The sequence below is a fragment of the Puma concolor genome, chromosome B1 (assembly GCF_028749965.1).
Source record: "Puma concolor isolate L17-30 chromosome B1, mPumCon1.1.hap2, whole genome shotgun sequence".
Taxonomy (NCBI): Eukaryota; Metazoa; Chordata; class Mammalia; order Carnivora; family Felidae; genus Puma; species Puma concolor.
Genome location: NC_141670.1, coordinates 7,097,672 through 7,120,048, shown reverse-complemented (window position 1 = coordinate 7,120,048; position 22,377 = coordinate 7,097,672). Strand labels below are relative to the sequence as shown.

General features: G+C 42.2%; 1 protein-coding gene across 5 annotated transcripts; it reads right to left on the bottom strand.

Moving 5' to 3' along the window:
• Positions 1-1,191: 1,191 nt before the first annotated feature.
• LOC147581449 (zinc finger protein 705A-like) lies at positions 1,192-21,586 on the bottom strand. Of its 5 annotated transcripts, none has more exons than XM_086703109.1 (6): positions 21,403-21,586; positions 19,363-19,516; positions 14,815-14,900; positions 13,401-13,527; positions 12,133-12,228; positions 1,192-1,360 (listed from the first exon to the last, which is right to left on the bottom strand). In XM_086703109.1, exons 3-6 carry the CDS (start codon positions 14,824-14,826, stop codon positions 1,254-1,256), a joined length of 342 nt encoding a protein of 113 aa, XP_086559235.1. In that variant the 5' UTR covers positions 14,827-14,900; positions 19,363-19,516; positions 21,403-21,586; the 3' UTR covers positions 1,192-1,253. The 5 variants fall into 5 exon arrangements, with proteins under 5 accessions (XP_086559235.1, XP_086559237.1, XP_086559234.1 ...); XM_086703111.1 differs by lacking the exon at positions 21,403-21,586 and adding an exon at positions 11,790-11,857 and having other exon boundaries at positions 19,363-20,954; XM_086703108.1 differs by lacking the exon at positions 21,403-21,586 and adding an exon at positions 20,495-20,954 and having other exon boundaries at positions 19,363-19,524.
• Between the last annotated feature and the right edge of the window lie 791 nt (positions 21,587-22,377).

Genomic DNA, 22,377 nt, shown 5'->3' with positions numbered 1-22,377 from the left:
TCACACTCAGAGATGGGCATGGTCATGTAAGAAGTTAAATCTAGTCTTCTCATCTCCAAAAGGAAAACAGAATTTCGAAGAAAACAGTTCCCCAATCTTGCCATCTATAATGTTACAATGATTTTCAGAGGCAGCTGAAATTTTCAGGGCCCATCACGATGAACTTGTGTCTCGGTTTCAGTGCGTGTTACTGGGGGACTGTCCACAAGAAAGGAAAACCACCCTTGGAGCTGTCGCCGCTTTAAACATCTCTGTAAAATGTGCTTAGTTTACCAAGAAAAGGTCCAAGCCGACCGGCCAGCTTCAGAGCCGTGGCCACCTTGGGAGCCCCGACCGCCTGAGAGGTGCCTGTCTCCTCTCCCAGAGGTCAGACCCTCTTCCCTCAGCACTGTAGCTAAGGCCTTAGGGGAACAGGCGGTGGGACACCCTTGAAGACACGAGCTCATCTGTCACAGGTTAGGAATATTAACTGAACAGATTATCTGCACTCTTGTATGCTCATTACTGTGCATCTGTGACCATCCCTGTCACCTCGCTCCGGGTCCTCAGATGACCCACGGGAACCAAGTTTCTTTACCCCACTGGTGTCTCGTGACACTATAGTTGCACACGGACCAAACCTCCCAAATAAGAAAACAGGTGCTCAAATCCTTTGAGGACTTCCTCTGCAGGACAAGTGTAAGACCTGGAGACTCTGAAGCACAGAAGATGTTGAATGTGGAACCATCTCCAGAACTGGTTCTGGAGTTCCCAGCTCCAAGAGAAAGCCATTTGAGGACATGAGTTTCCCTTACCCACTGCTCACTGACCCTCCCTGTCACCATACCCAGCCCAGTCCTAGTTCTCTGAGTACATCAGCCTGAACTACGGCAAGGAGAACGATCACAAAGTTTCTAGTCTTTTCCGCGGAGGAAAGCAATCTCTGGGTGATCACTGTGCTGAACTGATTAATATCACTACATTTAAAATGCAAAGGTAGCTCTAACTCAGTTTATTAGTTCCTAAAGCCAAACTGCGCAGCTCTTCTTTGGGGAAAACTGCAGCCCAGAGAAAGGTCACCAACTGTTGACTCATGACCACATATAGACGGAAGAGTTCTGAAAACTCTGGATTAAACGAAAAGAACTGTAGTTGATCTGTACCAATCTGCACTGCATTTAGTGAAGAGATTTTCACTGCATTTAGTGAAAATTTAGGGATTTTCACATTTTAAAAATTATTTTAATTAAAACATTAGAAATCAAATTATCAAATTATGACTGAGGTGAAAAAGTTACATTTCTTCCTGCAGCACCCAGGCAGTGAGAACCCTTAGATTTCAGAACAGCGGGATTCAATGATAGGCTGACCGCAATCATGTCTGAAATTCAAAAGAGAAACCAATGAGAAGACTTTGATAGAAGTAACTGTGATACAACATCTAATATTAAAATGGAAAAGCTACTTTAAATAATAACTGCAACATTAATGATAAATTAATGAGAACATTAAGTTTAAATTATAATGAAATAGTCTAAAAGTATCAATATCAATAACATTATTTATATAATCTGTGCTTAGACTACTAATACTGAATTATGCAGTAATTCCTGAAAGTAATTATACCTTATTAATACCAAATTATGAAGTACTACTAATATATTCTACATTACTAACTTATTAGTCTGATATAATACTTAATGTCAGTAAAATTTTAACGGAATGTTTTCTAAGTTTCCCAGAAATATTTATATAGAAGTTGTGTGAGGTATTGTTTGGCCAACAAAGAAAACAATGTTTAAAGTGTTGGCATTTTCCAGTTAATGATTTTTTTTAAGTACTTGTTTAGAGAAGTTTTAGGTTTACCACAAAACTGAGAGAAAGGTACAGATATTTTTCATCTATTGCCTGACTCTATACATGCACAGCACCCGCCCCCCACCCCCCCCCCCACCCCTTATCAACACCATTTGCCAGAGGGGTACGTCTTTTGTTTTTTACCAAGGATAGCCCTACACTGACACATCATCACCCAGAGTCCACAGTTTACCTCACGGTCACTCTTGGTTGTACATTCTATGGGTTTGGACAAGTGTATAATGACATAGATCCATCATACAACAACATCATTCAGAATACTTTCACTGCCCTAAAAATCCTCTGTGCTGATCAAATTTTTAAAAATTGTGTATTTGCAAAAAAAAAAAAAAAAAGGAATACCAGGAAGTTATATTTTAATGTCCTTTCATTTTCCACATAATAAAATCATTATTATTCACTTTACATTAATGAAGAATTCCTAATATTGATTCATGTTCTCACATGAAGTGTTAAGTGGTTTGCACTATGGCATACTGTAAATATATCATTTTCTGCTGAAGAGCAGTTTATTTGAATATTCAAGTAACTACCCACTAAACTATTTTAATCGAAAACATTCAGCCTATGCCATAAAATATTTGCTGTGTTTATACTAATTTCAAATTTCATAATAATTGCTTGCATCTCAATGTAATTTATACAATTATGCCATTTTAATTGTTTTAGAAAAGTTTCCTCTGAACATTCACAGTTCTGTAGTGTGTGAGTGAGCCCAGCATGAAATGTGGCCAGATGACAGACCCTAAGATAGAGCTTAAAACAGAATTATTTCACTCTCTGCATGACTGGAACATAAGAATCTCCATATTTCATATGAACCAGCAATATACATCACGCATAAGAGACTCATCTATATTTTTACATTACCCTAGTTCTCTAAAAACCAAGATGTAATAGATTTCCAACATCAAGTTTTAATGTTTTTAAAATATGGTAATTCCTATACGATAGTGGCAATAACAAAATACCATTGTGTTCCTGTATTATGCTAGAATGATCATTCAACAGGATTTAGCACTTATTCATATCTTCCCCTTGTTATTCTCCTGTATCAAATTAAAAAGCCAGAGGAGTCTGGGAAATAGAAAGGAGGTCTGTCTACTTAGAGAAGAAAATTGCCACTGAGCCCCAAAAAGCAGGAGAAAAACTAGTTCCGTGGAGATAAATGTAAATCCTAGAGACTTTTCTGTAGGAGACTCAGCCCAGCAAGCTCAGAGGAGAGGGACTCCCAAGTCAACCTAGCATCCCAGGTACGTGATGTGAACATGCCCACGAGCACACCGGCTCCTCTGCCCTCTCCAGTCAGGGCCGACGTGCAGTGTCCTTCCATTCTGTTACATCATGTACAGTTTACCCATCAATTTTCAGCCAAGGTTTTTAGTTTTTATTTTGGCTACTTTTCACTGTCATGAATGTTCCGTACAAAATGATTTTCATGGAAGAAATCTTTACCAATTCACTTACTATTTGGAATATTCTCAAATGTGACATGGGGGGGGGGCACTGTGACACACTGAGTGTGGCTCACTGCTCAGCCTTTCTACTTCCCACCCTCTCCAAGCTGGCATCTGGCAGTGACAAAGTCGCAACACCAGCCTTAAATCCCACAGCACCGGCATTTCAGGCAGTTGTTCGGGACTGAGCTGGTGCACAGAGCTGGCAGAGCAGAGCTGGAAGGCAGGAGCAAACGTGCTCTTTTTTAAAACAATTTTTAATGTTTTTATTTATTTTTGAGAGAAAAAGAGAGCACGAGTTGGGGAGGGGCAGAGAGAGAAGGACACACAGAACCCGAAGCAGGCTCCAGGCTCTGAGCTGTCAGCACAGAGCCGGACGCAGGGCTAGAACTAACAAACCAGGAGATGATGACCTGAGCCGCAGTCGGACGTTTAACAGGCTGAGCCCCCAGGCACCTCTCAAACATGTGTTCTTGACACAAGGGAAGGTGAGGGCCACCAGGGAGGGATCATCCCTAAGGAGAACAGACCACGGCTCACTGGCTGCCTGGACACTGGCTCATCCCTTTGCTGAAGGTCACTGTTACCCCAAGGCCAGCTCCCCTACCCTTCAGTCAAGCTACATGGCTCCAATATCTTCTGTCAGGTTTTATTCCACTTCTGTTTTTACCAGAGACCTAGAGTCCAGAACAAATAGCCTGAATGTTCCAGCTCACCTCTGCCCCTGCTTCTCTCTAAATTGTATGAGCAGGAAGCAAACCATGCCATCCCCAGACTGGTCTGGACCCTCAGCCAGGTCGTGGTGTGCTCCTGGTCAACATAACCAATTGCGCAGAACAGCAACATCATTTCAGGCCGTTATGTGACAAACCTTGATGACAGATCAAGAGGAAGACAATTCCACCCAGCTGTCATGTCCAGACACAAACTAGAGACATCATCCAAGCCACAAAATACCAACTCCTTCCCGCTCTCAGCCTATGTAAGTGATCGCTGCTTCTTTACAAGATACAGCTGTAGTCTTATTCTAGTCATACCTCCAGAGAGAGAAGGTTTCATAAGACACCAGTTAAACAATTATCCCTGCTTTCTGACAGAAAATATCTAGATCTTCTTCTAACTTTTAACTGCCCCCCCGAAATCAACTAACACAAGTGAAAATCAGCTCCTTCTAAGACCTTCTTATTGAGAATTTCCAAAGTTCCATTTTGAAACTTGTCTCTAAATGAAAGGAGTAACGAATCCAATTTTTGTTCAATCTCAGGCACGTTTCGGACAGTCTTTAGCTGGAGGTCACTGACAGCTGTGTATAAAGTATGAACATCTGCATGTGCGTAAAGGCATACACACTTTATTTTACAAACCCGGATCTGTGTTCTCAATGTTTAAACACACTATCACAATGCACGGTCAGTAAGCTGAGCTGAATGCCCCCCATGAGGACTGGCACAAAGACTGCCAGCCGTCGTGGGGCCACGATAAGCTGCTGGTTGTGGACGTGTGCGTGAGCAGCGGCGCAAAAACGTGGAATGGAGAATTTGCCATCATTAGTTGGAGCCCTGGAGCGACAGGAGCAAAGAAAAGGTGTTCACGGCCGTGTGTGTGCCACAGGTCCCCATCCATCAAGGCACTACTCAGTGAGGCAGATGAAGGGGTATCACGGTATCAGGAGACCCGGAAGAAACTGAGCTCTTGCGAGGCTGTGGCCCCTGCCCGTGGGTCTTCACTCCCCACCCATGGTCCTCTGTTAGGTTTCCTGCCTGACCTCAAGTGTGCGGCAACCCCATCTGCAGCTGTGGAGTCTGGGATGGGATTCTCACAGAGCCAAGAATGGGAACCGCGAGGCAGATGCTCTTGGCTGAGGTGACAGATGGGTCAGTGAGTCAAATTTCTATCAGGCTGTTCCACAGGCTCCGCTTGCACCCGCATCACATCTCTGCAGAATTCAAGGTGTACCTTCCACAAGAGAACAGCCGAAAGGTGTGTCATGACTGCCTCTACATTTGGTAGCCATGCACACAAAAGATGCCAGTCTCTTAAGCATCTTCCCGCCAAATCCCACACATCCTGGCATTACGACCTTGCTCTCTGGTGCTGAGTCCCCCTCTGGCCAACACCTAAAGGAAACAGGCCAGCGAAAGGAGTTCAGGGTTGCTCCTGTTTTACTCACCCCTCTCATTCCTGAGGAGGAGCCCCAGAGGAAAGTTCGATGCAACGACTTCAAGGAGAGAAGGAACTCTTCTGGGAGCGCTGGAGCAAACTCCCAAGATGAGGAGGGCAAGGCCGGGTGCACAGGGGCCAAGCCTGCTGCCCTGAAGTTCCTCAGTGCCCACTGCTTTGTCTGCAGCCACCGGGATGCTCTGTGTCCTGCTGAGCTCTCTCGTCTCCCAGGTCACAGGTCACCCCCAGGATTCGGGTTCTGTAGCTGGTGTCATCCTTTTCAACTGGGATACAATTCACGTTCCGTAAAATTCACCCTTTAAACTGTGACTTTCTTTTAGCATATTCACTAAGCTGTGAAGCCATCACCACTAATTACAAAACATTTTTATCATCTGCCAAGAATCCCCATCCTCATTGGCAGACACTCTCCATCCCCCCTCCTCCCTGTCACTGGCAACCACTACTCCACTTTGTTTCCGTGGACCTGCCTCCTCTGGGTATTTCATATAAACAGATTCACATGAGAAGTATCTTTCGTGTCTGTCCTCTTTCACTTAATAGAAAGCTTTCAAGGTTCATCAGTGTAAGAGCATGTATTTAGCATTTCATCCTTTGTCAAATAGCTGAGTAACATTCCACAGTTCAAGTATGGCACATTTTGCTTTTTCATTCAACTTTGGGCATTTAGGTTGTTTCCACTTTTCAGCTATTATGAAAACTGCTAAGAACACTCACACGTACATTTTTGCATGAACCTATGTTCTCATTTATGGATAGGTCAGCAGAAGCTGAAATGCTGAGTATATGGTACTCTATCTTCTTGAAGGACAGCCAGGCTGCATTCCAAATCAGCTGCACCATGTGACATTCCCATTTGGAAAGGATGAGAGTTCAATGTTCCATATCCTCTCACTTCCCACCGTCTTTGCGTGAACCATCCTAGTGGCAGTGCGGTGCTATCCCTTTACAGTTTTGATTTGCATTTCCCTAATGACCATTGACTTTGAGGATCTTGTTATTCCTACTGGGTTACTTTTATATTTTCCTTGAAAAAGATCTATTCAAGTTTTTTGCCCATTTTTAAATTTGATTTCTAGACAATTTTTGAGTTGTATAAATTCTTTATGCATTCTGGATACTACTCTCTTTTCAGATCTCTGATTTGCAACTAATTTTCTCCCCTTGTGTGGGATGTCTTTCAACTTTATTAGCGTCCTTTGAAGCACATTTTCATTTTGATGAAGTCCAATTTATCAGTTTTATTTGGTTGCACATGCTTATGATACTGCCTAATCCAAGAACACAAATATATGTATTTTTAAGTTTATTTTTTTTAAGTCATCTCTACACCCATTGTGGGGCTCAAACTCATGACCTCGAGATCAAGTCACATGCTCTTCTGAGCCCGCCACGTGCTCCCAAGAACACAAATTTTTATGTCTTTGTTTTCTTCTAAGAGTTTTGTGATGTTAGCTCTTATATTTAGCTATTTTACCCATTTGAGGGCTTTTTTTTTTTGCATATTAGGTAGGAGTACAATTTCTTTTCTTTGTATGTGGATGTCCAGTTACTCCAGGACCGTTTATTAAAATAACTATATTGTTGGAACCCCTATCAAAAATAAATTGACTATAAATGTGAGGATTTACTTCTGAACTCTCAATTCTAGCCCATTAATCTAGAAGTCTATTCATACTCCAGCACTAGAGTCTTGATTAATGTCTCTTTGTGGTAAGATGTGAAAGTGGGACATGTGAACACTCTAATTTTTTTTTCTTTCAAAGCTGCTTTTTCTGGGTCCTTGGATCTCCACGTGCATTTCATGGTCAGCTGCAACTGTGATAAAGATTACACTGAATCTGTAGGTCTGGGCGTGCTGCCATCTGATATTCAATCTTCCAACCCATAATCACTTTCATTTAGGCCATTTAAATATTTCCTTTTTTTATGGTCTATTTCATTTCTTTCAAAATATTTTGAGTACAGAGCTACCTGTGTTAAATGTATTTTAAGCATTCCATTCTTTTGGTACTAACATAAATGTTATTAATTTTCCGCTCTCTAGGATTCAGTTCTGGCTCATGCATTGCTTTTAGCTGTCTTAGCTTGCTACTTTCCTCAGCTTTGTCTTCTGTGAAACTCATTTGTGTAGAGTATGCACCACTTGTTCACCAGAATTCCCCCAAATGGAGTTTCCTTCTGTGTTCTAATGGTGGGATTTAGTTTATGTGGTATTATTCTTTTCGTTTTCATTTTTTAGGAACACTCCACAAGTGACGTTTAGTCTTTCTCAGTGATTTACACCAGGAACCACATGATGTCAATGTTTTTCATTATGACGTCAATTATTTTTCATCGATGTTTCAGTTACATGCTTAAAGTGTTTACCTAACATTAACCTTTTTCACTAAGGTAGTTTCAAGTGGTGTTTTTCCTACCATTCCCTCTGCATTTTTTAGCCAGTATCCTACTGTGATGTTTCACTTCCTGCCACGTATGAAGACACGTATGTATATGTGTATGACTATGTTAATCTTTAAATGTGCTAAAAAAAATCCATTATTTTTATTTTTTATTTTGATGATATGGTTGTCCCAAATGTGGCCATAGGAGCCCCTTCAATCTGCCCCCTATTTCCTTTTCACCTGTCCACTCTCCTTTTGTACCTCCTTACTTTCCAGCAAAAGATACCTTAGACTCATCTGTACTTTCTCTACTCAATACCAATCTTGCATTTGCCCACCTCAATCAACCCCTTCTCCAAGAAAGCCTAGCTCCAATTAGTGAGAAGGAAATTTAGAAACCAGTAATTGAGTGATATTTGTCATTGCAACTGACGTGTCCCTCCCTACTTCTAGGCCCTTTCAGGGCACAGGACACATGTCTGCACACATGCACAAGAACACAGATTGTCAATTCATGCTAATTAAGTCTAATTCCAATCCAAATGCCCTGAAACTTATCTTCTCCTTTCTCAAGTATCTGTATCTCCATTTTCTATTACCAGGTAAACTTTTGGCTGAAAAACACCTAAATATATTTAATCACATACTCAGTCATACATTAAAAATAAAAACTTTAAAAACTGCTACACTCACACCACTGAAAAAAATAACCAAATCAAGTAGGCATTAAGAATAATCTGCAAGTATTGTTGTATTTCACTTGAGTGTATAAAAACACTGTGCTCAAAAATTACTTGAATTTGGGTATTTTTTTTAATTTATTTTCTGTGATTATGGTAGTTATTTGATAAAAAGTTAGGCTCGTTTGTTTTCCAATTTTTCCCCACTCATCCTTTTCACTTAACTTCCTTGCTGGTACAGCAAACGTTCCCAAACCAAGCTTCCAAACAGAAGTGTTCTCAGAAGTGTCTTCCTCCTCCTCCCACTTCCTCGATACTCCTCTCCACTCTCTATATTTTACTTTTATTAATTATCCTCCCTTCACTTTTTCAAGACCAGCAGTAGACTGTCTCTGGCTTCACGTCTCTCTAACATGCTGTTTCTGACCCGCAGATCTTGTTCAAAAAGGCTCACCTGATTAGGTTATGCTTATTCAGGAAAAACGTCCTTGGGATCACCTTACAGACAACCAATTCGAGACCTTAACCACATCTGCAAAACCCCTTCCCCACTGCCACATGATGAGAATGATATTCTATCACATTCAAAGGTCCAGAACAGAAGCAAAGGAAAGAAATTATACAGGTGGGAACACTAGCGGGTATAATCTTGGGGGCAAGACTTTGAATACTGCCTCAAAATTACTCTTGATCCTCTTCCAACCCAGAGAGTCTGAGGCTGTAATATATAAGGAATAACTGCTTGGGGGGTTAGCAGAAAGTGCTGGGAGAGAAGAAAAAGACTTCGATTCCACCCAGACCATCTACCATGGTCCCAATCCCTCACCTCAGAGCTGGACCCCTACTTCCCCTCAGTGTACCCCATACTCCTCCATCCTATCCTTTAACCTACATCAACCCTCCCTACCTGGACCCTCTTTCTGAGACCTGTGCACACCGTGGATCACCAATACCTGTCCCAAAGCGCTGCTCTGGTCACTTCCAGTGGCTTGGCCTATGACCTTGAGTCTACCTGGAGATTCCCTCTTGTGCATCCTCGTTCAGTAACTTGGCTTTTACGCCTTTCCCTCTTTTCTGCTTTCGTCAACACCTAAGGCCACCAAATGCTCCCTTCAATCTACCCTGCTCCAACATCACCTGGCACCTCAGATGCCAGCCATGCACCTATAGCTGCCTCCTCACCCGCTTGTACTCACTTCTCCCTCTGCCCATGTTTATCCTACCCCAACCGGGCCCTGGTCTCCTGGCCTCACATCCCCACTCTCTCCTCCTCTGTCGTGTTCGAGGTAAGAATGACTGTGGCTGTGCAAGTAGGAAAACGTGGACAGGTTGGACATTTTAAAAAGAGGAGTACTGTTTTAATACTGGACTTTATTCACAAACCAAATGTTTATTCTTGCATGTGTGTATTAATTTTTACCATGTACATGTATTTTTAAACCTGGATTTATTTTTGAGCAGCAGGCAAAAGTTTATTAGAGTATAAGATTAGAAAAGAAGAATAAAAGGAAAGTTCTCTTTATAGAGAGGGGACATTCAAAAGTGAATGCCCCTCAACACTGATACATGTAAATCACATTATTTTTTATTATGATCTTTCAGCGTATTTAGGTTATTTTATGATTGACTCACGTCTGTAATTATGGTCAAAGCTGCATAAAAATATAAAGTGAACAACATATTAGCCTTCTGAGGAACAATTTTTACGAATTTCAAGTACTGATCTATTGAAAGGATTTAATTTTTATTGTTACAAATTCTTCATTAAACATTCCTGGATCACAACACAAATCTCTATTTTCATCTTATATTGTTTGTAATAGGCCATCTGGCAAAGGTCTGAATACTCTGATGAAGTGTGGGTTATAGGTTTCTCTAGGCAGAGTTTTTTTGTAGTCTCTGCCGTAGCATTTGCTCACGGCGCTTAAAGAACAGATTGCGCGTGATGGCACGTTGTGAAGGCACAGTGACTGTGTGCATACAGTTCTCCCTGTGAGCTCTCTGGGGTGGTTAGAGTGGAGTACAAAGGCAGTCCTGCCTCACATTTATCATACGGGTTCTTTCATGCGAACTGAGGTCAGAGACTGATGAAGGCTTTTCCATTCTATGGGATTATTTTAACTAAAGGGTAAGACGTTTACCTAGACTTTGGCCACGTTCATTTCATACACACGGCTCCTCTCTGGTGTAAAATTACTCATGCTGTTTAAGGTGACAATTTTGACGAAAAAAATCCTATTATTTCTCTTCAGTTTGACTTCTTTTATGATGACTGAAGGAGGAAGGATGATAGAAACTTTTTCCACATTTATCACAGATGTGGGTTTTCTCTCCCCTGTGACTTATTTTGTGTGAATAGAAGTTAGCATTCTGGCTGGAGTGTTTCCTATATTTGTTGTATTTATCGGGTTTCTCTCCTCTGTGGCTTCTCTGGTGTATATAAAGTGAAGTGATCCAATGGAACCCTTTCCCACATTCTTTACATGTATAAGGTTTCTTTCCTGTGTGGATTTCTTTGGTGTGAGTCAAACTTAGCCTTCTGGCTGAAAAGCATTCCCCACATTCATTACATTTGCAGGGTTTGTCTCCAGTGTGTGTCCTTTTGTGCATAGAAAGCGGAGTCCTCCGGCAGAATTCCTTCCCACATTCCTTACATTTATAGGGCTCCCCCTCCCCACACACCACCATGTGATTTAGCACATACTGAGTCACCATGGATCTGTAAGGGAAAACTTCCCCACATTCATCATATTCATAGGTATCCTTTTTAGTGTGAAATCTCCGCTGTTCGAAGATGAGAGGCCGTTAAAGAATTTCTCACATACACTCGTTAATTCTTTTCTCTACACACGACTCCTACTTTGACCATGCAGTGAAAATCTCCTGTTAAAATCTTCCCTGTGTTAGTTATACATGCAATGCCTCTTATTTTCTGCAATACAAAGAGATTTCCTTTTTCATAACATCTCAACTGCAGAGATATCAGATTTATTTGAAAGATTTCATTAGTTTCAAAGACTAGATGCATGAGCCATGTTTATGTTTGTCCTTTTAGAAGAACTCATGTGGTGTCTTTGAGCAATACCTTAATTTTTTCCCTAATTTCAAACTACCCAAAGCTCTCTGCTGGGCAGCATTTACTCAAATCACAGTTGTGTGCTGCACTCTAAAATCTGTCAGTCCCATATCATTAATGTTCAGGGAGGGTTCACCCCCTTGAAACTTACCACTGACATGCACTTAGATGGGTCCTTTCTGCAGACATCTTCTTGCCTCATAAGGCTACTTTTTCTGTCTAAAATAATGTAAATAAAATGAACTGCTAGTGTGCCTTAGAGGAAGAAAACTGTTGAAAACATGCAAGGCCTGTGTATGTTTCAAATACTGACTCTTCCACAGGGGAAAAATGTGAAAAGAAGGAATATATCACTGAGTTGAAAGGCATTTCAGGTAAGTGGAAACTACCAAGTGTTTTCAGGACATAAGATGTCTGCTGTTGACATTTCCCTGTCCTGCTCTCCCTGTATCAGGATCTTCCCAGTGCTGAGCACACCCAAGCCTGGAGCTCACCTGGAATCACGCCTTGGGGAAATCCTCTCCCTTCCCTCCACAGCTCCACTCCTTGCTGCAACTGGGAAATCACATCTGATTTGCAAACTCGATACCCTGTTTGTGGGGAGTAAAAGACATACCGATTTTAGATCCTGTACAGAGAAACATGAATGATCTTTAATTTCAGGACAGGATACCAAGAAAGAACAAGGTGAACAACAAAGGAGAGCCCAGGGAAGAGCACCTTGAACACTGAAAATACTAAGGTCCTTCACCACAGCAAGAAGAACATCGTGACACCATGCCAACACAGGGAGATTTTCTTGTTGCTGATTTGCAGGACCAAGATCAAAGACAGAGTGAAGAATCTTTAGTGTTTTTCAACAAAGGAGAAATTACATGTTCCCACAGTAGAGTTAAATTAATTTTGAAAAATAAGATAAAAACAGAGAAGGAGGCAAACTATAAGAGACTCTTAAATACAGGAAACGAACAGAGTTGCTGGAGGAGAGTGGGGGGGTGGTGGTAGACTCAATGGGTAATGGGCATTGAGGAGGGCACTTGCTGGGATGAGCACTGTTATATGTAAGTGATGAAAAACTGGGTTCTACTCCTGAAACCAGTATTACACTGTATGTTAATTAACTTGAATTTAAATAAATAAATTAAAAATAAATAAAACAAGTACACAGAAGCTTCACCAGAACAACTTAATTTCTCTCTGAAAATAGGTAAAAGGCTAATAAAACATCGGGCACCTGAGTGGCTCAGTTGGTTAAGCGTCTGACTTAACTCAGGTCATGATCTTATGGTTTGTGAGTTCAAGCCCCACATCGGGATCTATGCTGACAGCTCAGAGCTCACTTTGGCTCCTCTGTGCCCTCTTCTCTCTGCCCCTCCCCTGCTTGCTCTCTCTCTCAAAAATAAACATTAAAAAAATAAGTAATAGGTATAATTTCCACAAATGGATTTTTAACTACCAGTTGACCATATAGAAAACAGTTATTTAGTAATATTTAATGCTTTCATTCACTTAAAACATTCATTGAATTCCCAGCAGAGTCCTGGGCATTACAGACCTAGAAGCAAGAAAGGCACAAAAGAGGGGTCAGGAAAACTATATTCTTTTGGGGTGACAAAATAGGTGTAAGTAAGTATAAGAAAAAACAAATTATGTTCAAATAGTGTTAAGAACCATGAAAGAATCTGAATGAGGGCTGAGAGCGGAGGGATTAAGTGAAAGCTGGATACTTGCTGAATAAATTTATCAGTGTTGACAGACTCACCCACAGACACCAGATGACCGATGTTCTCCAGCATCACATCTCTGTACAGCTTCCTCTGGGATGCGTCCAGCAGGGCCCACTCTTCCTGGGTGAAGTCTACAGCTATATCCTTGAAGGTCACAGATTCCTAAAACATCAGAGATATTTTGGTGCAGCCAGGGCCTCCCCTATCAGGGGAGTATGCTGGACATGACGGTGCCGGAGATGAGTGGCTGTATACACAGAAATGTCAAAATCTGCCTGGGGTTCTAGTCACATGTTTCTCTATGCTGCCTCGTCATGTGTCTTTCACACACACTCACACTTTGTAAACATAACTTCATTACAAATGAGTGTCTCATGAGGTGCAGTGGAAATAACCTGGACACAATAGTGCCCAACTTTCTGCAGGACTGAATGGGGCTTCTAACAGAATTTGGACAAGCAAGTGTGGCCTCTTTCATCCCTACGCAACCCACATGCTCCTGAGAAGGCATAAGACAGACAGTTCATAAGCAAAACCCCAAGGGACCTAAGACTGCTGTACATAAAGAATGTCCTATCCTGACCCTCCTGTGGTAAGGCTGTGCACTTCAATCTTCTCTGGGACCTCCGAGCCTTGGTTATCACTATCCCTCCTGTAACATCATCCTGTCTAAATGCTAATGGGTAAGGGAAGCCGCTCAATTGAACCTGATCTTTCTAGTCCTGCAAAATTTGCTACAGGACCCTAGGTTTAGTTCTATCATAATCCCTCTCAATGCACAACCCAAATTAGGAAAATTTTCGCCAGAAATTTGTTTTCAAATTTGAACAAAGTTTAATTACAAAGAGGGAAATTGGTTTGTTTGGGAAAAAAAGTGGTAAGGAAAATTTTTCTATGCTTAAGTTATTAAAATGCTCAAGCAGAGTCTAGAAAAACGTTAGTAAGTTTAAAATTGGGGAAAATAAATAAATGATTGCTCATAGCTCTCTTGCCTCCCACCCCCAGTGTCAATGCTGCAGAGCCCTGCTCTGCAGTATCTGAAACCCTGGATGGATGAACTCCCCTGAAGAAACACCTGCCTCTCTACAGGCCTGTAAACTTCTGCTCATTCTCATTTCTATCACCTGTATCACCACATGCCTAAGCCCACTGCAGACACTAACACACTTAATGAGTGAGTCACTTCTCAACTGAGGCCATGTGATGGATGAGAAGAAACAACTTTTCTGCAAGGACATACTTAAGGGGATGGGGAATGGAATACAGTAGTGCAATACTGGGTAGGGGATTATTTCTTGATCAAACCCGGACCTGCCACAAGCCTCTCTGAGTCCTGAAGTGTGACTGACATGGGGCGGGGGCACACAGAAGATCCAAGCCACGGACAGAAATCTGCTCATCCCCTGGAAAAACAGGTGTCCATGAGAAGGAAGAACAAGTCCTACTCACCTGTGGTTGCATGGTCTAGAACTCAGTCGCTCCTCTCTTCCTGCGTATTCTCACCAAGGGACAGTCCAGTAACTAAGCGGACAAAGCTGAGGAAAGAGAAAGCACCCACGAGACTTGCCTTTTCCAATACTCCTAGGTATGCCCATCTTGCAAATGCAAATCTTCACATGGTAACGACTTCCCCCTCCCCCAACCCGGTTCAACTCACACGTACCTGCAGAGTAAACAAGGACAAACAGGGAAGGGGGCTCTCCTCTCCAAGAATCAACAATAAGAAGTCAATAATAAAGTCAACAATAAAGAAACTATTAATATCCCCGTTATAGAGATAGCAAAAGCATAGGGGTTTCTAGTTTAATTAGACTTGATACTCAGAGGTCTTAATTACATCTCTGGTACCAAAATCCTAGGAGATTCTGACTCCTGTCACATGGAGGTTCTTGTATCCAGAACTAAGGACACCATTTTGGAATTTCATATTTTATCATTCTTGGTGAGGTCCACTAACATTGTTTTCTAACACCCATCTCAGCTCACGAGGGCCCCATACTCTCCCTCAGTCACCTTGGCTCCTCCACATGTGGGTTTCAGGCAGTGTTAGTGCCTCAACCCACCTGTATCACTCACGGCCTTGGACATGTGGCGAAGCAACCATGGAATCTCTTTAAAGTTTGGCTGGAACACTTCAATGACCCAACCCTTGTTCAAGTGTTCAGTGACTCTGCTATCAGGCAAGTCTAGCACATACAACCCCTTGCACAGGAAAGAAGCAGGAGTATATATGTCACAATGCTACACGCTACGGATTGCTGCACAATCCCCACTGACCAGATAGGCTCATAAAATATAGACTGAGGGGTTTAGTTTTAGAGGTATCTTATTGACTTCTTGGGGCCTGGAGTTCTAGTTATTTTTATCAACAAGATTATGTCTGCATTTCATGATTTATATATAAAAGAATTTGTCATATCTAAAGTGCTACCTAAAACAATGTTTATAACTAAATATACTGCATCCACATTCACAACATGTCCAGCAAAGGATATGATTAAAACCCACTGACTGTGAGGACCTGGAAAGAGAAAACATCTACCTGTATTAATTGAGACTGTGTGCCAAAGCATAAGAGACTCTTAAAAACTGAGAACAAACTGAGGGTTGATGGGGGGTGGGAGGGAGGGGAGGATGGGTGATGGGCATTGAGGAGGGCACCTTTTGGGATGAGCACTGGGTATTGTATGGAAACCAATTTGACAATAAATTTCATATATTGAAAAAAAAAGAGACTCTGTGAGTGTAATTTACATATATCTGCTTACATACATTGAACTTAATACTCAACAATAACTCTGCTTTACAGATTACTTATACACTTAATGAGTTATATGCACTAGATTCAAAAAATTTTATTTATAGGACAAAACTACATGGATACAAATTGACAGCTAGAATTTAAAATTAACTCTATATATGAATGTGAAATAACTAAAGAATTTCATCTTGAAGGACACCGGGACCAGTTTTACCTACGTATGTCACCAGTCAGATCAATGACCAGAGAGACTCTTCTCTCAAAACCTCCTCCTTTCAACTTGTTCACATAATTTCTCCCCATGCCCAGGATGTCCTACTACATGGGAACCTCCATCTTAGTGACCCTAATTTCCAAAATTAGCCTCCACCTCTAATTTGTATTGGTCAGAGGAACATACACTTACTCATTCCAACATACACACACCAAGACCAACAATTCAAATGCCCTTTAGTTCTTTCCAACATCTACTACTCAAAACTCCAATTGCAGATGACTTCAATATCTCATAGTCTCATGGCTGCATCTCTCACAGATCAGAACGAGGTACTGAGCTGGTCTAAATACAGTGTCACAAATCTGCCAAAAGCTTTTTCTAAATATCTAGCACCTGACTTTGGCTTAACAATTGCTCTGCCATGCTTCATGAATGTGTTAATATTACCTGTGCTTTTCTAATCTCACAAAAAAATCTCACCTTTTTCCTTAGTTTTCAAAAATGGTTTCATTTCCTACTGCAGAAATGAAACAGATAATTTGAAGAAATATTTCAGCTCACTGGCAAGAAACCTACAATTATTTCCTGATTCCCAACCCATCAGTATTTCCAGTCTTGTAAAAACTGAAAAGTCATCGCTATTCCTAATTAAATCCAACTTCTCCAATTGCATCCCCTTCTTTCCTACTTCCTCAAATATTTTATGTTCTTGATTATAAACCAAATTTCTTTTACCAGTAACCCCTTCATCACTTCCCCATCTATCTCCTTAAACTCATTTAGTCTCACCATTCGTCAAAGAAAAACATCTAAACCAATTTATATCTAGCTGCTGATACACGACCTTTTCCCTTCAAAATGAACCTGAAGAAATATTAAATATTTAGTAACAATTTCTTCACATTCTCTCACTTTGAATTACAAAAATTAGTTCTGATTTCCAAGTTAATCAATCTTGTTAAGATCAGTTATTCCCCCATGATTAAATCCAGTGAGTGTTTCTCGGCCTTTTACTTGGAATCAAAGCAGTACTGGCACATGACCTCTGTTTGGGAACTTTATTTTTCTAGGCTTTTTTGACAATTCAGATTCCTAACTGCCTTTAAAACAGTCTAGGCACTCCTTCCAGAAGTCCTCTGCAAGGTGTTTCTTGAACAACAGTGTTGAAATATCTCCAGGTTCAATTCTACCCCCTTTCTCTCCTCTTACAATACTGTCTTGGAAATCTCACAACACTCTTTCACTTGCTTCAATTTCTCCCATGGTTATTCCTAAACTGAAAACTAAAAACATACCTAGACTCCACTGCTGTGCTGTAATCCCCACCTGCATGTACTGTACGCATGTAAAAGGAAACAGATTTTGAAATGAAGCCATCAACTCTTCCACAATAAAAATTTCTTGTCTTCTAGTCTTCCAAGTCCAATAACAAATCCACCAGATATCCAAGGATTGATCTTTGACACCACTTCTCAGAACCACACAACTAAGCACTGCTGTCATCTCTACACTGAGCACTGTTATCTTTCATTTCTACTCTGGTATCTACATATACATGGTCACTTCATACTCGCTAGGTTTCAAATTGAGATTAAATGCCATTTCTTCAGAGATCCCTTCTTTAAACTACTACCTAAGTTCCTTAGGTAGTTTTGCTGCCTTGAGTAGAACCTGACTTTGCTTCCTTCAGGTTACTCATTAATTTCTTACTATGCATTCATTTATTTATTTGCTCCTTTCTTCAGTGCCAAAATTACCTGCAGAAAAATCACCCGCAGCATTTTAAGCAAGGGTCTCTTTGACTATGATTTGTGAATCATAAATAAACAGAAATTCCATGTCCTCATCACCTAACGTACCCTCAGACGTGGTACTACAAATGGCCCCTGTCATTATAAACAATCACATTCATAATTAATAATTGTGGCAAAATAAAGGAGATTGGATCTGATGGGGGAAATTTTTCTTCAATACTCACCAGAACCTAAGTACATGGAAAACCTGGGATATTGTGTGGCTACTGAGTATGCCATCACCACAGACCCAAGCTCAGAACTTCACTTACTTTAGGAATAGACATATATTTATTTGTGGACTCACTGTGACATAGTTGGTAACTTCATCATATTTACGATGCAATGGACAGACCTTGTTTACCTTGGATGTTAATCAAGATAAATATCACCAAAGAATAACTAGTTTAACAAAAAAAATTTCCCCTCTAATTAATTAAATAATTTAGATACAGTTATGAAAAACCGAGTGATTCTTAAACCCTGTTTGTGTTCTAAAGGCACTGAAAGGCCTCACTACATTGTGGGTTTGGACCTGTTCTGGCAAGCGCTACAGGGAAGTTTACAGCAAGATAATCAGCATTCACCAGTGGGTTTAGCCTACCAAAATAATTCTAGGGCTTCAATGTGGCAGTTCTACTTCTGAGTATTTTACATGAGGGAAACAAAAACACTAACTCAAAAAGATCTATGCCACCCTCATGTTCACTGCAGCATTATTTACAATAACCAAGCCATAGAAGCAAACTTAGTGTCTACCCATGGGTGAATGGATGATAAAGAAAATGCAGTATAGATACACACAATGGAATACTATTCAGCCACTAACAAAAAGGAAATCTTGCCATCTGGGACAATGTAGATGAACCTTACCAGCATTATACTGAGTGGAGTAAGTCAGACAAAGACAGACAGACCTCATTTATACATGGAATCTTAAAAAACAAAACAACAACAAAACAAACAAACAAAACAAACAAACAAACAAAAAAAACCAAACCCATAGACACAGAGAACAGATTGGTCGTGGCTAGAGGCAGGGGGTAGGAGTGGGCAAAGTGGGTGAAGCTTGTCAAAGGCATGAAATTCCAGTTATAAAGGAAATAAGTAATGGGGATGAAATATACACCATGGTGACTATAGTTAATAATGTTGTATTACACATTCGGAAGTTGCTAAGAACAGATCTTAAAAGTCCTCATTATAAGAAAAAAATCTGGGGGCACCTGGGTGTCTCAGTCGGTCAAGCGTCCGGCTTCCGCTCAGGTCATGATCTCATGGCTCGTGAGTTAGAGCCCTGCGTCCAGCTCTGGGCTGACAGCTCGGAGCCTGGAGCCTGCTTCAGATTCTGTGTCTCCTTCTCTCTCTGCCCCTCCCCTGCTCACATGCTGTCTCTCAAAAAATGAATAAACATTAAAAAAAATTTTTTTAAAGAAAAAATCTGTAACTCTGTGATCATTTTGCAATATATACAAATACCAAATTATGTTGTATACCTGAAATCAATATATTGTTACTCTATCAAGTAAAAAAAAGAAGTCTGAGAGGAAGGCAGAAAATGAGTTCTAGCCTTGGCTCATCTATACTTCTTTGTCCTTGGTTACATTCCTAAACCTAGAGTGAATCCTTGTTGTCCCCTTACTAGTCAGAACAGGCCCTATTTTTGAGCCTGGAAAGCCCCTTTTCACCTCAAAAGCTAGACTGCAGACCTTTCGTGGCTGTCTTTGGCACCGGGGGGACACCCCACTCCCTGGGCTCGGGGATGCACGGCTGACCCATAAACTGTTGTGGTAAGTAGCTAATTCAGGAACCCGCTCCTGTCACCTTCCTAACTGAGCGCCACCCCATGAGGTTAAACAGGTTAAGAGGCACTTTTGCAAGTACAGCATTATTGCCTTTCTAGAGCACCTTTCTCAGCTGGCAGCTGGTTTCCTGCTGCCTGATTTGAACTTATTTTCAAAAATTGAGAAGCACACTGGGGACATTTCTGAAATTAAAATGGGGGGCGGGCATGCGACGTGTTTATTCTCACACCTCTGATATATTCAAAAATCAGAACATTTTGAGGGTTCGCTAAGTGCATATTTTTTAAGGCCTTCCATGCCAAGGGTGCATATTTTAATACAAAGGAAGAGAAAACCAACCCAACGTGCAGCTCTCTGAGGCTATTTAGCTATGTCTTAAGGACTGTAAATCAATACTACAAAATGTTTAAAAATACTAGGACCTATCGGGATAACTGAGCCACAATTTAGAAGTGATGGGAGTAGAAGCACAATGCGTTTCAACGGATTTTTTTTTTAATAAAATTTATAATTCAGAGGTCTCAGAATATCTCTGCAATAAAGTAGAACAAACCATTCTGAAGAGATGATAGGCGTCCTATTTTCATTCTGAGGACAACCTTTCCTTTCAAAACCCGTATTTTCCTTCCTTGTCTTTTTGTAAATATTGTATAAATTCGCCAGGGTCCTAGGCTTATTTCAGATCCACGTGTCACAGTGAGGTCCTACAAAAGACGTTTCGGTGACCCGACTTTTACTTAAAATGATCTACGACTGCTGCCGGGTCACGAGAAAACCTCAGTCGTGGCAAGACCTCACCCTGGATCTGGGATAAGCTGTTTTAAGGGCGTTGTTTTAAAATACAGACACGGCAACTCCCTTGAGAGCCTGGAAAGTCCAATTATCATCAATTCTCACCCGGATGTGGACAAAATACTGACATTTAAAATAACAGTCGTGCGTTTTAACACACCGACCTTTTCTACGTTTCGGTTCTTTTCAAACTATGACACTTTCACTTTCTACCACAAACCGCCCCCCCCCCAAGTGAACGAAGGCCAGTGCAGCGTCGCACGCAGCACCCCATGCAGCCGCACACGGCACCCAACACAGTCTCACGCAGCCCCCCCACAGGGCGCCCCACCCGCCCGCGGCCGGACGCGCCCTCCCCAGGCGCCTCTCGTGCCCGGGCCTCCGTTGAACGCCCCGACATTTTGTTCCGTCCTCTCCCCACGGCCCACGCGGTTTCCCCCTCCCCGGAGCCGCACCGGGGCCCCCCACACCCCCCGAGGCAATCCCGAATCCCTGCACCCGCCCGCAGCATGCTGTGATTTCGACCCCACAGGCCCCGGATGGACGGGCCCGCCCGGCAAACAGGCCCTGGGAAAAGCCTCCACGAGAAAGGGAAGAGGAAGGGAGACACGCGGGGCGGGCAACAGCGAGCTTTTTCAGAGAAACTTGCCGCAGCGGCCGCACAGGGACATCACTCACGGCAGATACGGGGCTCTCGTCCTCCGCGGCGTCGCCTCCTCCGTCGCCCCGGAGGGAACGCGTCTCTGAGCTCTCGTGCGGACGCAGCGTCGAGGGCAAGGGGCGCCACGCGCATGCGTTCCACGCTGGCCCAAGGCGGCGGGTCGGCGCGCCCCCTGCCGGCCTTCAGGGCGCAGCGCACAATGGAAGAGGGATCGGTCATTAGGGTGTTTGGACGGAGGGGCCAAGGGATCTCCAAGTTCAAGTGAAAATTCTGATGTGTGCAGGGTGAGAATAGGATAGCAGAGTTAAGTGGCGTCCCAGAGAGCAGGGGTGGCTCCTACCTACTCGATAGGCTGAAGACCCTATAGGCTGACGCCCACTGAGATTGAGACAGGAATGTTTTTGGTTGTGGTGATCCTGAGACCCAGACACAGAAAAGGCAAGGCACGTGCAGACATGTGGGGATGCCCCAAAGCAGTAGGGCCCGTGGGCAGAGGACCTTTTCTGATCCCCAGATCTGTTCCTAATCAGTAGGACTTAGGACCCTGCCCAGGTTCCTGTCTCTTCCTCCATGACCTGAGATTGAGGGTTTGCCAAGGGCTCCAGGAAAGAGGATCATAGAGGCTAAACCAACTGAAGTAAAATAAACCCATTTTAGGATACCTTCCTTTAGAAAATGTCATTTTTTAACATGTTTATTTTTAATGTTTATTTTTGAGACAGAGGGAGACAGAGTGTGAGTGCGGGAGGGGCAGAGAGAGAGGGAGACACAGAATCTGAAACAAGCTCCAGGCCCTGAGTTGTCAGCACAGAGCCGGATGCAGGGCTCAAACCCATGGATCATGAGATCATGACCTGAGCCGAAGTCAGACACTTAACCAAGTGAGCCATCCAGATGCCCCTAAAATGTTTATTTTTGAGAAAGACAGATTGTGAGCGGGGGAGGGTCGGGGAGAGAGGAAGACACAAAATCGGAAGCAGGAT

What these genes read in the sequence shown, in the direction of transcription:
- LOC147581449 (XM_086703109.1), bottom strand. An exon ending in CGGTCATCTGGTGTCTGTGG is followed by an intron (nt 12,229 to 13,400) that starts GTGAGTCTGTCA and finishes CCCCACAAACAG; the next exon opens with GGTATCGAGTTTGCAAATCA. An exon ending in TCCCCAAGGCGTGATTCCAG is followed by an intron (nt 1,361 to 12,132) that starts GTGAGCTCCAGG and finishes TTTGAATTTCAG; the next exon opens with ACATGATTGCGGTCAGCCTA.